General features: G+C 46.4%; 1 protein-coding gene across 3 annotated transcripts in view; it reads right to left on the reverse strand.

The window, feature by feature from the left end:
* Positions 1-16510, reverse strand: part of Slc24a4 (solute carrier family 24 member 4) — a 145491-nt gene that overhangs the window by 52276 nt on the left and 76705 nt on the right. For all 3 annotated transcript variants that reach the window (XM_074067289.1, XM_074067290.1, XM_074067291.1), the window contains 2 exons: positions 932-1008; positions 234-308 (listed from right to left, as the gene is read on the reverse strand). In XM_074067289.1, coding sequence (XP_073923390.1) covers positions 234-308; positions 932-1008 — 152 coding nt within the window. The remainder of the gene's footprint in view (positions 1-233; positions 309-931; positions 1009-16510) is intronic.

Raw genomic sequence — 16510 nt, forward strand, 5'->3', positions numbered from 1 at the left:
TTCATGTTGGTGAACACTGGCTTCTGCCAGGTTGCTGGAGAGGAAACCATCTGTATGGCTTCAGATTGAGGCGTGGGCGTGGGGCAGACACCAGGGGCTTGGTGGGACCGTCTTTACCATCACAATGTTCATTCCCTTATCCTGTCCCAGCCTTCTTGCCCTTGTCACTTGTGTGCCACATGTCCTCTGTCAACCTGGGCTTCACAGGGAGTCCCCAAGTCCCTCCCACGTACCTCACAGATTTTCTCTAGGGATGGAACAAAGAAGTCATCACACACTATGGCCAAGGCGTAGAACATGTACAGAGCCTGAAAAGGAAATAAGACACGGTTAGGGAGGGCCCCTGCTGTAGCCCAGGGTCCACTGGATCCCAAACCAGTTGCTGAGCAGAGGCTGGGGGATAGATGGAGGCATAGCAGAAAACGCCAGCACTACAGTGACTTGGCTTTCTCAGTCATAGTGACCGATGGGGAAAATGAGCCCCAGAGTGAAGAACCGATGTGCGAAGCAGCAGAGAGGACTAAACCCTAGAACCCCTGGGCGTGGGTTCCCTCTTTTCTCAACATACTGTGACATAGTAAGAAATAGGTGTTTGGCCTCTGCCCCTAGTTCCTGGCACCTGGCTTTTAAGAGCCCTTGGAATCTCTGGTGTGCTGTCATCTGTACGATGACAAGATGACTGGTGGCTGGGCCCTAGACAGCATAAGGATGGCACTGGATACCAGAAAGACACAGGCAGGATCAGGTCAGAGGAATGGTGAGGGACTGACAGCTGAATTGACCACCACAGCCGGCCATTGATTTCGTCAACAACACCTGCATAACCCAAGGGCAGGGCTCGGGAGCTTTGATGAGCTGAACACGGGTGGTGCCTGGAGGGTGGCTGTGTCCAGAGACGCCCCTCTCCCCCATGCTCAGCTCAACCACTTACACCGAGGATATGCAGAAGTACAGCCCCGTGCTGTCGTTCCTTATTGGAGAACAGGTCTGAGGGGAACTCGTGAATTGCTGCAAGACAAGAGGAGATGGTGGAGTGTTAGATGGGGGTTTGTTAGATGGCCTAGCAAATCCCCCTGAGGCCTGTGGGTCCACCCAGGAACTGCAGAGCCCACTGAGCCAGCTGTTCTCAGGCCAGGGCAGATTGATACTCAGGAGAAAGGTGCTGTGTTAGCCACAGATACTCCATCGCCTTAGTGGCAGTCGGGTTTTCCATATGCCTTGCATTTTGAAAAGCAGTGAGGAAAACACTTCATACCAACTGGGATGGCTTTGATCTAAAAGATGGACAGTAACAAGTGTTGACGAAGATGTGGAGATACAGAACCCCTCATATTTTGCTGGTGGGAATGGCAAGTGGACAGCTTTGGAAGTTCATCAAAGGGTAACCCAAAGTAACCGTATGCCTCAGTAATTCCACTTCCGAGTATATATTCCCTGCAGAAATGAGAACGTACATCTGCCCCAAAACTCGTACATGAATGCTTATAGTCATATTACTCACGGTAGCCAAAATACCAAAAGAGTCCAAATCAAACACTCAGGGTTCAAGTAGCACCACTGAAGCCTCAAGCAGCTCTGGGCAACTCTTCTACCTCAGACATTAAAGGGGGATGGAGAAATGGTCCCTCCTCCCCTTCCCAGTCATCCCAGATGACCAATGGATACACACTTTATAAACAAATGGCATTTCTACAGATTCCCAGTACAACACTACCAGACCTCCACTTGTCCTTATCACATCAGCTAGACTGGAAGCTTCCAGAAGGCAGGAATCCACCCTGCCCAGTTCACCAGCCAGGCCCAGCACACAGTAGGTTCTCAATAGATCTAAGACTCAACCAACCCAACAAGGACATGAGCAATGACTGCAACCCAATCATCTTATCCTACCAGAATTCTATTCCCCTCATCTGGAACGCCACCTAGTTCACAGATAAACGCTTGTAAATCAATGTCCAGCACAGAAATCCTTTCTCTTAAATGTAATTTGGCCCTCAGCTCTGAAAAATGAAGATTTCTCCCTTACATGGACGCTTTTCTGACTTTTAATACCAGGTTCTTTCCAATGAGAAACGGCTGCCCAGGCACCTAGAAAATGCTTCCCACTTTGAAACAAGAAGTGGTTAGCGAAAAATAAATTCTTTTCCTCCTTCTCCTCCTCCTCCCCCCTTCTCTCCCTCTGTCTCTCTCTCTAATCAACTTCATTAATAGAGTCGCTGCTTGCTAAGGCCAGTTCAAGGACATTGGATGTGCATCAAGGTCTGTCTGCTCAGAGATGGAGACTTATTAAGGGAGCGAATTGGCATTCCTGTGGCCAGGTCTTGTTTACAGCTGAAAAGAAGCCCTCTGGGATGTCTCAATGCAGATCAATAGATGTTTCTGCCATGAGAATTTGAGACATTTCCTGAGTCTCCAAACCAGTGCTTTGACAGCTGGTGATTTATCCAATCTGGGACTTCTTTGAGAATCAGAATAAAGAGGACATATCATCTAGCCGCAGCAGGGAGGGGATGCGGGTGACTTTGTCCTTGGTAGGAACAGGCTTCTCGTCAGCCCCCACCTCCCATTGCTCTCTATCCCCAGTGGATGCTGGAAGGCTGTGGAGAAGATGGAATGCCATCCATGGGTTTAACTTTTCCAGCAAAGACAGCAGATGACCAGCTGAGTGCCCAGCTGCTTATGGACACCATTCTTAGTGCCCACCTAAGTCTTCCTGGCACATCCCAACCCAAGGAGACAGGCACGAACTATAGGTGTCCCTGTTTTCCAATGAGGCTCAGAGTGCCCAGCCATAGAAATGAGGACTGGAAGTCATACTACACGTTGGCTCCCCTAATGTGAGCTTGAGGTGACTGAGTCACATGCCTTCTCCTCTTCGGTGGCAATGTGTTACAAAAGTTTAAGATGATGAGGCTGTCACATGGTTGTGTGTGGCACACCCTGGTGTGGACAGCAAAGGCTGTGGCAGGCAGAGGGTCACTCCACCTCCCCAGTTTTTGGCTATTAGCTGGGACCAGTCCACTCTCCTCTGCAGGAGAAACACCCTCCAGAAACTGGGACGGGGTGGGAGAGGATCCCATTCCCTGCCCCCTCCCGCCACCAAGAGCAACAAGTATGAACTGCAGATTCATACATTCAGCAAGCCCACTGTCTTTGGAAGCAGATAGACTTAGGTATCAGGAGGTGCCTCTGCCCCCTTGTGACCTGTGTGACCTTGGAGAGCTGCTAGCCCCTGGGGTGGACAGGGCTGATACCTCACCTCTGAGTAGGGACCACAGTAGACTCTGGTGGCTCTAAGGATTATGCAAGATAACTAAGGATTGTAAACTTATAGGTGAATTCTGTCCCTATATATAGCCTCTAACCTCAGCTTGAGGAAGAAAGAGAGCAAACAATTCTGGATGCGTGAGGAGATAAAGCAAGAGGGCAGAGAGCCAAGAGTGATAGACAGCATAGGCCACCTGAGAGCCTGAGTGCTGCAGCAGGTGTTATCCCAAGTCCAGGAGGAAGCCTCCTGTCTCTTCCCACGGCTTGTTGGGGTCAGGAGCCCTGGCCATGTTCAAGGGCATGATGTTTGCCTGTCTGAGAGGGCTGAGCCTGCTCCCCACTGCTCAAATCCTGCCAGGGAGGAGGGGGGATCAGCAGGGCACACACATGGTTTTCGAGCTCACGGCTAAGCCTTTAAGCTGCAGAAATCCGGGGGTGATGCGTGTAGGGAAGGGAGATTTGTCTGCAGGTGGAGCAGAGCTCATGGAAACAGGGATGATTCTAGCACCCTCCAGACCCCAGGATTGGGGAGGCAGGGAGAGAGGACAGGAGGGAAAGCAGCTGTCCTCTACTCCCCCCTTTTTAGATTTTTGCCTTTAGACTCTGGTGCCCAGAGGGGCTTCCCATCACCATTGGTCCTGGACAAGCCCAGGTATCCTCCTTCCTGTTCCACAGCCCTGGACTATGTGCAGGGCCCAGGGGCACTGGGGCAAGTGTATTCTGCCAGTTGTCTTTCTGAGCATTGGAAGGAAAACTCTAGACATCTCCAATCCCCCAGCACCTTACAAACTCAGAGTCCCCAAGACACACTGAGTTTTTATTTACACCAAAAAGCTCCATCAGTGAGACTCTGAATTGGTGTTGCCCCTACCAGGTTCTATAGTTTTGTCAAAATTACTGCTAGTTGTCAAAATGCATGAATTTATTCTATCAGTATATCCAGAGCACCTGCTCAGTGGATGTCAGACTCTCCAGGAATAGCTGGATGAGATCCTGTGTATCCTGAACCTCTGTGAGCACCGTGGCTGCATCTTGGAGGTGGATTTGCTTCTCAGAGAGCAGCAAAGCTGTTCAGAGAGCAGTAGGGTAGAAACATGGATAATATTCTCGTCCTGAGAGGAGGAACCAGCGTTTCTCGAGTACTTGCTATGCACCAGGCATTAGGTGAGGCTCCAAATCTCATAGATGTGCCTTTATGGCACACCTGGCCTGGTATGGATGGACAAGGAAACAAAGGACTGAGAAGCAGCCAGAAACCCACCATCTATGGTGAGGAGTGGATCAAGCCAGTGGCTACTGATTGGGGATGTGGAAGACATGCAGTGAATCTGTGGAAAGAGGGGTGGCTGGGCCGAGTCCCTAAGGCTGTGTTATCAACTTGTCAAACCCTTTTAATCTCCCAGACAATCCCGAGCAGCTCATAATTATCATCGTATGGATGAGGAATCAGGCTCTGGGAGGCTAAAGGATCCACCTACAGTCACATATCCAGTCTGGCTCAAGGAGAGAAGAACCCAAATTGGGGGCCAACGAATACCAGGCTCTTTTCAGCTGAGCATATTACCCACAATAGGTGTGTGCCTTGAGTCATGGTGTCCTTTATCCAAAGAGCAGGCTCTGTTTTCTTAGAAGCTCTAAGGACCATGGCAAGAAGCTGTGCTCTTCAAAGGAGGAATGAACATTCCACATACAGTCCAGGACCCACAATCCATTCCATGAATCCAGGGGAAACTTGTCGCTCATTTTCCTTGGCCTCCTTGAAACATTTACTATAACTGACCACTTCTTCCTTGTGTATTAATGACTATATACATGTATGAATGAATGGACCTATCATCCATTCACCCATCCATCTGTCCACCCATCTACCCACCATCCATCTATCCATCCATCTATCCACCTACCCACCATCCATCCATCTATCTACCATCCAGCCACCCACCATTCAACCACCCTCCCATCTATCCATCTGTCTATCCATCTTACATGCAGTAAAATCCATTCTTTGTAATGTGTAGTTCTATGAGGTTTTGAGAAAGGCATAAAATTACGCATCCACTCCCAAACAAAATAGTTCCCGTCACCACCAAAATTCCCCTGTGCTTTTAGTGGACAACCCCTCCCTGCTCCCCAACTCCTGGCAACTACCAATATGTTTCTTTGCCCTATAGTGCCTTTTCTAGAATGCACTATCAACAGAGTCACATCAAATGTACCTTTCTGGTCAGTGCCTTTAATTTGACAAAATGGTCAAATATTTATCCATGTTGTGTGTTCCTACCTTCTTGAAATGTTCTCACTTAGCTTCTTTGACCCTTCCTGCTTCTCCCTCGCCTCACTCTGCTGTGGAGGGTCCCATCCTCTGTGGGACACTGGAAAAGCTGGTGCTTTGGGGAACTTTATTCCTAGCCCTCTTCTCCCTCTCCCTGCTTTTGCCTTTCTAATCTTGTAGACATCTCCCAAATTTCAGACTTTCCTGAGCTCCAGATCTAATGCACCAGCAGCCAACTGGCCACCACTCCTTGGCCCTCCTAGAGGCATCTTAAGGCCATCTTCAGTGAGTGTCATCCACCATGGTCTCCAGGAAGGAAAACCTGGCAATAGCCTTGATACTGCCGCTTCCCTCACAGCCTGTGGTGTACCAACAGGTACTCAGCATCCATTTCAACTTCCTACCTTGAACCCTCCCACCTGAGACATTAGCTCCAGGGGTCAGGATGCACACTGCCCTACATCCTCTTCTGAGCAGCCTTTTCTGACCATGAAGTAGGGTCTGTAGAGTGTGGGCACTCTGAGGGGAGGATACATACAAAGTGTTCTTCCTGCTGCCATTTCTACTGGCAACCAAGGCTACAGAGATAGGTCTAGAGCCTGTGCCCTACTTCCTTATTTCTGCTTGAGATGTTTTTGAATTTGGTCATTTCATTGCCTGCTTGCTATAGTCTGTTTGGGATTCTATAACAAAACTGGCTAGCTTGGATAGCTATAAACAATAGAAACTTATTTCTCAGTTCTGGAGGCCGGGAAGTCTAAGATCAAGAAAGGCCCCACTTTCTGTATCATAGAAGGCATCTTCTCGCTGCATCCTCACATGGTGGAGGGAGCAGGCAGCTCTCTATTTTATAAGGGAACTAACTCCAGTGATGAACCAACAACCTCCCAGAGGCCGCTCCTCCAAACCCTATCACCTTGGTGGTTAGGACTCTCCACAAGAATTTTGGAAGGGACACAAACATTCAGAGCACAGCACCTCTCCTTCAATCCTCCCTATAATTTTGCAAGTACCCAATTCCCTGAATTAAATTCCTTTTTGTGTAATATCTAGGATGGCTTCTATGTCCTGTACTGAACACTGACTGATAGGCCCTGCCTCTGTTAGCCAGTCTTCCACAGGGGCCTGGCAATTTCACTTCTCAAGCTACTCTTGAACCCATCCATCTTCCACCTCCATTTCCAGTAGCGTCTCCCACTGGACCATGGCACTAACCCCAGAGCCAGCCTCCCGGAGTCCCTTCACAGTCCTTTCTGCTTCCACATAGCAGCCAGAAAGCTTCTCAGTATAAACATGAGATAAACACCCAAACCCTGCCCAGGTCTTCAAGGCCCCATACAGTCTGGCTCTGCCAGTCTTTCCAGCCTTGCTCATTCCACAGTGCTCACTCTGTGCCAGCTACACTGGCCAGGCCTGTGCTATTAGCCTCAAACAGTGTTTGAAAAACACCCTCCATATACAAACTCCAGAGTGGCTGAGGGTGCTCTGCCCAGAAGGCTCTGAGGGACCAGTCTTCCTGTCCCCAAGTCGTGGGTACCAGTTTTTCCCAAACCGGTTCCCAGCTGCTGCACGCTAATCCTCCACAGACAGAACGTTGTTGACAGAGACATGCTTTCTGGAAGATGCTTTTCTACACCTTTCAATTAGTCAGTTCTCTTTAGGGAATGTAAACTGTGAAGTGAATTTAAAAAAAGAAAAAGAAAAAGAAAACTGCCTCTAAACACACCATCTCTCTTTGCTTTCTATCCTGGTTAAAAATAACTTTGCATTCTAAGTCCTGACGTTTATTCTGAAACGATGAAAAGTAGACTGCGAGGCTGAGAAGTCATTTAAATAGCATCAAATTTTGATCATTTTAACTTACATAAGGTATGTGTTTTAGAAACCACCCAAGCGCCAGAAACCAAAAGCAAAAAGAGATTTTTTCCCCCCCAATTCTTTTGCTTAAAATAACTTTGTTAAGAATCTTATACCTTTCATGGGCATGCTGAGGTTTTACACATCACTCTCCTGTCCCAGACAGGAGTAAACAGAATTAGATTAAGTCGTTAGCTTAATCAGTATGAAAAGGAGTTTAAAATCCTACCTTTCTTTCAATACATTCCAAAAGAGATTATGAACTCAGAAAAAGAAAATATGATCAGAACATCTGCAATAGAATTGTTCTTTCCAGGAGCAGTGGAATTTTACAACTGGAAGAAGCCCCAGATGCTGGCTACGTGGTTCACTCATTCTCCACCCAGGAGGGAGAATGGGCTCATCAGTGTCACAGGGGACATGATTTCTAAGCCATCCCAGACATCCCAACTTCCTTCCCTGCCCTGATGCTGCTGAATCCCTTAAGAACTCCTTACCCCCTGTCTTTGGTCCAGAGAGGTCAGCTCCCTTGCTCTGTACCCAGTGAGTTAGCCACAGGACTGCAAGAGCCTGAACCTGCAGATGGACCCTGGTCAGACCAGACAGAAGGACAGAAGCCTGAACCACCATTCTGCAACAGCAGCCAGCCCATGAAACCAGACCACAGCCTCTGTTGCCATGGACCCAGGGCTCTGTCAGTGACCACCAGCTCCTTACAAAGACCACTGCTATCACTTGGGTCATGAGTGTCTCCCAAAAGTTCATGTGTTAAAGCTTGTTTCTAATATTACTACTGAGAGATGGTAAAGTCTTTAAGAGGTGGTGCCTGGTGGGAGGTCCTTTGGTCATTGAGGACATGCTCCCAAAGGGAATTGTGAGACCCCAGTCCCCTCCTCTTTCTCTCCTTTTATCTTAGCCAGGCATTCCTGCTATGATGCACTGCCTTTCCACTTGCCCAAAACATGGAGCCAATTGACCATGAATTCAAATGTCTAAATTTATGAGCCAAAATGAGCCTTTTTTCTTGGTAAAATGGTCATCTCAGTTATTTTGTTAGAGTGACACTATCACACTAACCAGAGAACACTAAAGAGGGGCTCCCTATAGTGAACTGAATAGTATACCTTCCAATTCATGACTACTGGGAAACTCAGAACATGGCCTAAGGAAATAAGGTGCATTAATTAGCTAAGGCTGCTGTAACAAAATAACACAGACTGGGCACTTAACAGAAATTAATTTTCTCACAGTTCCAGATGCTAGAAGCACAAGAGCAAGGTGCTGTCAGGGGTGGTTTCTGGTGAGGCCTTTCTCCTTGGCTTACAGATGGCCACCTTCTCAGATGTCCTTACTTGGTCTCTTCTATGTGCACACACTCCTGGTGTCTCTTCTTCTTCTTATAAGGGGGCAGTCCTATTTAACTAGGCCCTACCCTTACGACTTCATTTAATCCTAACTATCTCCCTAAAGGTCTTATCTCCAGTATCGTCATAGTAGGGGCTTAGGGTTTCAACAAATGAACTTGGCTGGGGACACAATTCATTCTATGACTTGACAGACCACAAGATCTTTGCAGATATAATTAAATCAAAATGAGATCATATTAGGTTAGAGTGTCCTTGTAAGAACAGAAGAAGATACTCAGAGACATCTATGAGATGAATGACACAAAGGCTTTTCAGAAGCTGCCAGAGAGGGATAGGGGACAAACTGTCCTCAGAGCCGCCAGGTAGAATGAATCTGCCAACACCAGTGTCTTGAGTTCAGATGCCTACCCTCCTGAACTTCGAGGGAATGCAGTATGTTTTATGTCACCTTGTTTGTGCTTGTTTCTGCAACCCTGAGAAACTATTACACTTCCCAAGCCATGGCATAACTGTCCTGCTTCTAGTTCCCATTTTCCCCAGGCCAGCCACTTCCCAGGAAAGCACACTAGGAGCCCACTTTGTCCCACTGCAAGGCTTCTTCCCTCCCTTGCTTGATTTTGACTTTCTACAAAACACAGGTGATGGTGGCCAAATCCCTTGTTATAACAAACTCTGAAAAAATACCTGGATTTGTTTTCTTTTGAGTGGTCATTATTTCCATAATTATCAACAACCTTTAGTTGTGTCTGTAAGACTATACTAGGTGAAGCATTCTCAAAGGGCTGGTGAGATAATCTGTTCAGTCCTGTATTGTCCCATCTCAACCAGATGACAACCAGCTACAGCACTGGACAAGGAACACACTCTATACCTAAAGTGAATTAGAAACCAAGATTCACCCCCACTACACAACTTAGCTGAGCCAGTGGGCAACACACAGTACTACTGAAATTATGAAAAGCACAAGGGTTAGTAAGGCAAACCATTTTTATTGGGAAAATTGGTGCAAACTTTAACATGCTACAATGTTCTATGTATAAAATAAAAATAGCAAAAATATATATACATATGTGCATATATGTACACACACACACGTCTTACTATATGGCAAGCATTCTAAGAAATTGCTATAGTTTGGATCTTAAGGGGCCCCCAAAGGTCCATGTGGTAAAGACTTGCTCTCAGGATGACGCTACTGGGAGATGGTAGAGCCTTTAAGAGATGGGACCTAGGGAGAGGTCTTTAGGCCACAGGGGCATACTCTCAAAGAGGGTTGTAGGATCCTAGTCTCTTCCTCTTTCTTTTGCTCCCTGGCCAAGAGGCAAGCAGTTTTCCCCTACCACATTCTCGTGCTCACCATGATGTGCTGTCTTGCTACAGGATCCAAAGCAACTAAGCCAATCGATCATGGACTGAAACCTCCAAAACAGTGAGCCAAAATGAACCTTTTCTCTCTATAAATTGATTATTTCAGGTATTTCATTATAGTGACAGAAAGGTGAAAGCACACTACACATAGTATTTCATTTAGTAGTCATTCAATGAATGACAATTTCACATTTCGCAGCAAGCCTGTGAAATACTATCATTAGCTCCATTCACACCTGGGCAACAAGAACACAGAAAGGTCAATTAATATGTCCAAGGTTGCACAGACAGTCAGTGGCAGAGCTAAGACTGAAATCTGGGCAACCCAGCTCTCAACAGCACTTAATAGTACATTCAGGGCTAAAAAATGTTTCTTTACTTTGACACAATTCTTTTTTTTTTTCCTTTATTGTTGTGATGGGTGAGGGGTACATTGTGGCATTTACACAGGTTCTTACAATGTATCAACTATATCCTACATGAATTCACCTCCTCTACATTCTCCTTCCTCTCTGTTTCCAGGATTCTTGGCGTAGTTTCAACAGGTATCATTTTTGCATTTACTTAACATGTATACACATTTTTCGCACCATATTCACCCTCTTACCCCCTTTCCCCAGCATCACCTCCCACCCCCGGTAGGACTTGTTCTGCCCTCCTGTTCTCTGATTTTTAGAAGAAAAAAAAAAAAAAAAGACCAATAAAAAAAAAAAAAACCCTGACATTTTAGCTTATTTGAGATAAAGGTAGCTACACAGAGAGTTTCCTTGTGCTATTTCTGTGTATGTATGTATTATAATCCCAAATGGTTAATTTCCTCTAATTTTCTTCATTCTACCTTAGTCCCTTTCTTATTTCAGATGGTTTAAGATTTCTACATTCATTCTTGTATAGAGAGTACATCAACCCTATTCAAGTTCTTAGTTCTTAGTTTCCCTATCCCTCCCAAGCATGACCTCCCCTCACTGTAACCAGTGTTTCATAATTCTGCTGCATTTGTTTTAGGTCTATAATCCACATATGAGGGAGAAATGCAGTTTTTGGCCTTCTGAGCCTGGCTAATTTCACTTAAGATGATGTTCTCAAGTTCCATCCATTTACCTGTGGATGACAAAATTTGTGGCTGAGTAAAATTCCATTGTGTATAAATACCACATTTTCTTAATCCATTAATTGGTGGTGGGGCATCTTGGCTGTTTCCATAGCTTAGTTATTGTGAATAGTGCTGCAATGAACATGGGTGTGCAGGTGCCCTTTTTGTAAGCTAACTCACAATCCTTCAGGTATATCCCTAGGAGTGGGATTGCTGGATCATATGGCAGGTCTATGTTTAGATTTCTAAGAACCCTCCATACTGTTTTCCAGAGTGGTTGCACCAGCTTGCATTCCTACCAGCAGTGTAAGAGGGTTCCTTTTCCCCACATCCTCGCCAACATTTGTTGTTGGTGGTGTTCTTGATGACAGCTATTCTAACAGGGGTGAGGTGGAATCTTAGTGTGGTGTTGATTTGCATTTCCTTTATGGACAAGGAGGGTAAACATTTCTTCATGTGTTTTTTAGCCATTTGTACTTCTTCCTTTGAAAAGGCTCAGTTCATTTGCCCATTTCTTCATTGGGCCATTGATTTTTTAGGGAGTTTAGTTTTTTGAGCTCCCTGTATATTCTGGCTATCAACCCCTTGTCAGATGCATAGCTGGCAAAAATTTTCTCCCATTCTGTGGATGGCTTCTTCAATTAGAGACCATTTCTTTCATTGTGACATAACTCTTCATTTGGAATTTGTTCTAAAGGTATCATTTGAAATATAAGGAAGAAACCACATGTATGAGAATGCTGGATACCTCCACACGTAAGACAGTGAAAGCCACCAATTTTCCAGGAAGAGGACAATGGTCAAATGGTTGTGATACTTTCCTCTATCTTCTCACAAATAGTTGCGTGTGCTAGCACCGTTCCAGGTTCTGGGTACACATCCTTGAATGAGTGCACAGACTCATTCTGGGGCATCTTAGATAATATTGTCTAAGTGTGGAAAGGATATTTATCATAATTAAAAATACAACACAAAAAATCACCTGTAGTTTGTTTGCAACCATAAACTAAGCAGCAGGTGCAAAGGACCAAAAGAAAGTGCACCAGGACCACTGTGGTGATCACAGCAAGTAGAGGAGTCCGACCTGGCCTCCCCTCCCTGCAAATGCCTTAGAATGTGGTTGTATCGTCTTTACAGTAAACACAGTGAGTCCATCTTTTTTTTTTTTTCATCAAAAAAGACTGAAGCTTAAAAACAACACATGAAAGAATCCAGGTCAAAAGAGCAAACAGTATTATTCTATTTCTATGAGGCCCACACGGACCAATCAGAATGCTGGGGGTGGGGGAGGGACTGCTACAAAAAAGTTACTAGAAAGGAACTTTCTGGGGTGATGGAAATGTTCTGGGTTTTGATTTGGGTGATAGTTACATGGTTCTGTACATTTGTCAAAACTCAGTCTGTATATTTAGAAATATGTATTTTTATTCCATTTAAGTTATACTCCAATAAACGGCTGGGCTGTAGGTCAGTGGTAGAGCACTTGTCTTGCATGTGCAAGGACCTGAGTTTGATCCCCAGCACTGCTAATATCCCCCGCTCCCCACCATCACCAAAAAAACGTTAGACTTCAACGAAGAGAGTCTATTGGATGTCTCCCAGACCAGGAAAAGGGAGTGTGTCACCTCTGACAAGCTGAAGCTGGGCACTGGTGTCACAGTTTATGACAAGGATAAACAGGTAACAAGTGCCTGACTCATGCATGCAAGGGCACGTGTCGCTCATGGATGAGCTGGACCTGGTCCCTGCTGCTGCTGACCTGCAGAATTCAGAGGTCAAGAGCAGAAGCCTGGGAAGCTGCAAAGGCTCTGATGCTGGGACCTGTTCTTAGGCAGGTTGTTCTTGTCAATATGTACTCTGCATCCCAGGTAACAAGATTGGTGTCACCAGAGCCATAATCTTCACCAATGACAAGAATGGAAACCAAAGTACAGGGGACCAGGCCCCATGTGGACAGGGATGCATGCTCATCCTGCATATTTTCAGCTGGCAGATGTAGGTGTGAGAGTGAACTTGGGCCACTTGTTCACTGCAGCTGCCTCATCTACCAGCAGAAATAATTACTCATTGTCTGGCGAGGCTGTGTGGCCGCAGACTGTGGAAAGTCCCAGGCCTCTGCACTGGGAGCTCTCGTGAGGATGAATTGGTTCTGCTGTGAATGGTGATGGAGTCCTGGTACCCGGAGCCAAGCCTGGCACACAGAGCACTGTGACAGGACATTACCATCAGGGTTTCCCAGGTCATGATCACAAAGTACCACACTGACAATGACATGTTTTAGGAATTCAAAACCCAGGTGCCAGCAGGATGGGTTCCTTCTGGAGACTCAGGGAAAATCCCCAGGTCCTCCCAGCTTATGGTGACAGCTGGCTGTGTATGGCATGTCCTGCTGTGGACATGTCACTCCATGCTCAGTCTCTGTCTCCTCTCTCTGCGTCTCCACATAGCTTTCTTATAAGGACACAGCCACCGGATTTAGGGCCACCTAATGTGGGATGACCCCATCTTGACTCATTATGTCTGTAAAGATCCTACTTCCAAATATGGGCACATTCAAAGGTTCCAGGGGCAAGGACTTCACCATGGCTTCTTTAGGGAACAACTCAACCTACATCACAGTCATATTTGTTTTGTCAGCTTGATTAACCCCTTGTTCACAGACAGACACTGAGACACCTGTGTTACCCAGCTCTGGAGAACACAGTATTGGGTGCACTTAGGTATTTTATGCTGTGACTTGTCCAGCATGGTCCTGGTTAACACCTAATGCAGTGAAATTAGTTGTGTCCCCTCCTCTCTCAAAAGTGTCCTGGTTTGGATAATTCATTTCATGGTTACTCTGCTTATTAGGAGTACAATGACCTGGAGTAAAAATTAAGACCAATTAGCCAAGAGAGTTCAAATTAATTTATGTGAACGTGCCAGGGAAGCCTCCACCACTGCCAGAACAGACACTGGGCCCCTCTCTGACCTTGAGACATCCTTGAGTTCGGCTGATGTGAGGATGCTTGGGGAAAAGCAGGTACAGGAGCTCAGTGTTGGGGCTCAGAAGCACCTCTCTACCTGCACCTAAGGGGACAGATGGTGTGAGAGGACCATGTGGCCTAGGTTCCCCATGAATGGGGAAGGGGCCTGGAGGAAGACAGGAACGACTCTCCCTTTCCTCTAACCTGCTCTGTCCTGAAGTCAGAGCTGGGCTGAGAGCTGGAGTGAGGTGAGATTTATGTGCCAACTAATCTAGGTTGTAGAGAGCCACTATTTATCAAATGTAAACCTAGGCATTGCTGTGAACAGCTTTTATAACTGTGGTGAACAGCTACCATCTGTTGAGTGTAAGTGAGGAGATTAGTTCTGATAACGTGGGTGTAAATTCAACTCCACTCCACTTAGCCACAGAGCCTAAGAGCAAACCCTGAGGTCTCCAGAGAAGGAATTCTGTCCCAGGTCTGCAGTGCCAGCTCCTGCCGGAGAGCTTCCAAATAGCCGTCCCTGCGAATTTTAGACTTGCCAGCCCCACAGTCACAAAAATTAACTCCTTAGAATAAGTATTCTTATGGACACACTGCACATACACTGCTGCCATTTTTGTGCCCCAAAGATCCATGTGTTAAAGTCTCAGTGCTATTGGGAGGTGCTGTGAACCTTCAAGCAGCAGGGCGTCCTTAGGTAACTGGAGGCATGTCCTCAGTAGTGGCAGTGGGACACAGGTCTCTTCCTCTTCCCTTCTTGCTTCCTGGCTTACACAGTGAGTGGCCTGTTCTGCCACAGGCTCCCGTTGTGATGCGCCACCCTCGCCAGAAGCCCACAGTAATGGAGCCACTTGATCTCGGACTGGAACCTCCAAAAGCATAATCAAAAAATGCACCTTTCTTCTGTTTATAAATTAACCACCTTGGGTATTGCATTATAGGGATGGAGAACTGATTACCACACACATAGTCCCTTTATATGTGTATTTATGATTTCCTCTCCATAGAGAGATACAGGGTATGTGTATCCTACTGATTCTGTTTTTCTGGAGAACCCCAGGTGCTGCACTGGACCATGGCAAACTAGGGCTGTGATGTGAAGAATGAGGAGTCACACCTGTCCTCAGAAAAGGAAGAACCAGGGGGCCAGCTAGAGAAGGAACAGATAGTGGCCAAGATGGCCACTAAGGACCCATAGCTATGGCCTAGGACTGTCCCATCTCAGCACTCTTAGTGCTTATAGCTTCCTGCTTGTGTGGCAGTCATTGTCCTCAGCACAATCCTGCCTCTTCCTCTGCCACTCCCCCAGGGAAGTCTCTGGCCAGGACTTAGCACAAATTGGGGGCATATTTGGGAGGACCCATTGAGATCTGTCTGGAAAGGGCAGAACAACTTCTTCTTTTGCAGAACTGTTTGTCCAGCACAGACAGTCCCTCCGTGAGTCCTTATAAATATTTACAACTCTAAGGGGACCATCCAGCCACTGGGGTTCTGCTAAGGAAGCAAGGTCATCTGTAGAAAGGAAGAAACCAACAGGCTGAATTGATTGCCAGATGTGCCCACACACAGCAGCTGTGTAACTAAACATTTGCTGAATGACTAATGGTTATAATTTGGGCACATGACCCCTTTTCCCTAAAATCTCTAGAGAATGAAAGAGTCTGCCTAGCTCCTTCTAGATTCTCTGTTATTTTCACCCTTAGCTCTAATTGTCAGGAATATTTCCAAGAAAGAGTCCCTAGGGTCTGAATTTTATTCTCAGCTTTCCTCTGTGAGGGTGAGGGAATTACCTGGCAACTCACTCTCCCCAAAGCATGTGAGGATGGAGGAGGTCGTCAGCTTGCTGGAAAAGGAACCCCAACAGAATCACAGAAGAAAACAGGAGATGAACCACACTGGCTCACGAGCCTCTACTTGGGGCCTTTTCCTCCCTCATGTGTCTTTTTGGACTTATCACCACCCTTCAAATGCAGTCTAGGGGCAGCACTAGGGAAAAACACAGGAGACCCTCCTGAAAAATAAACCAAAGCAAAAAGGACTGGGGTTGTGGCTCAAGCCACAGGTTCATGTCACAGTTAGCATGCCTGCTTCACAACTGCAAGACCCTGAGTTTAATCCTCAGTACCACCAAAAAAGAAAAAGAGGACAGGGAGACTTTGTTTACTTTCTCCTCAGCTGTCTCCTAGTCTTGCCCATGCAACGCAGTGAATTCTTCACCAGCACACCACACCTTGTCTGTGCAATCACAAATGGCCACACACATACGCTTCTTTGGTCTCACAGTTTCGGACTCAGAATTTAGAATTTATGTATGCTT

Source organism: Castor canadensis, chromosome 3, assembly GCF_047511655.1.
Source record: "Castor canadensis chromosome 3, mCasCan1.hap1v2, whole genome shotgun sequence".
NCBI classification, from domain to species: Eukaryota; Metazoa; Chordata; class Mammalia; order Rodentia; family Castoridae; genus Castor; species Castor canadensis.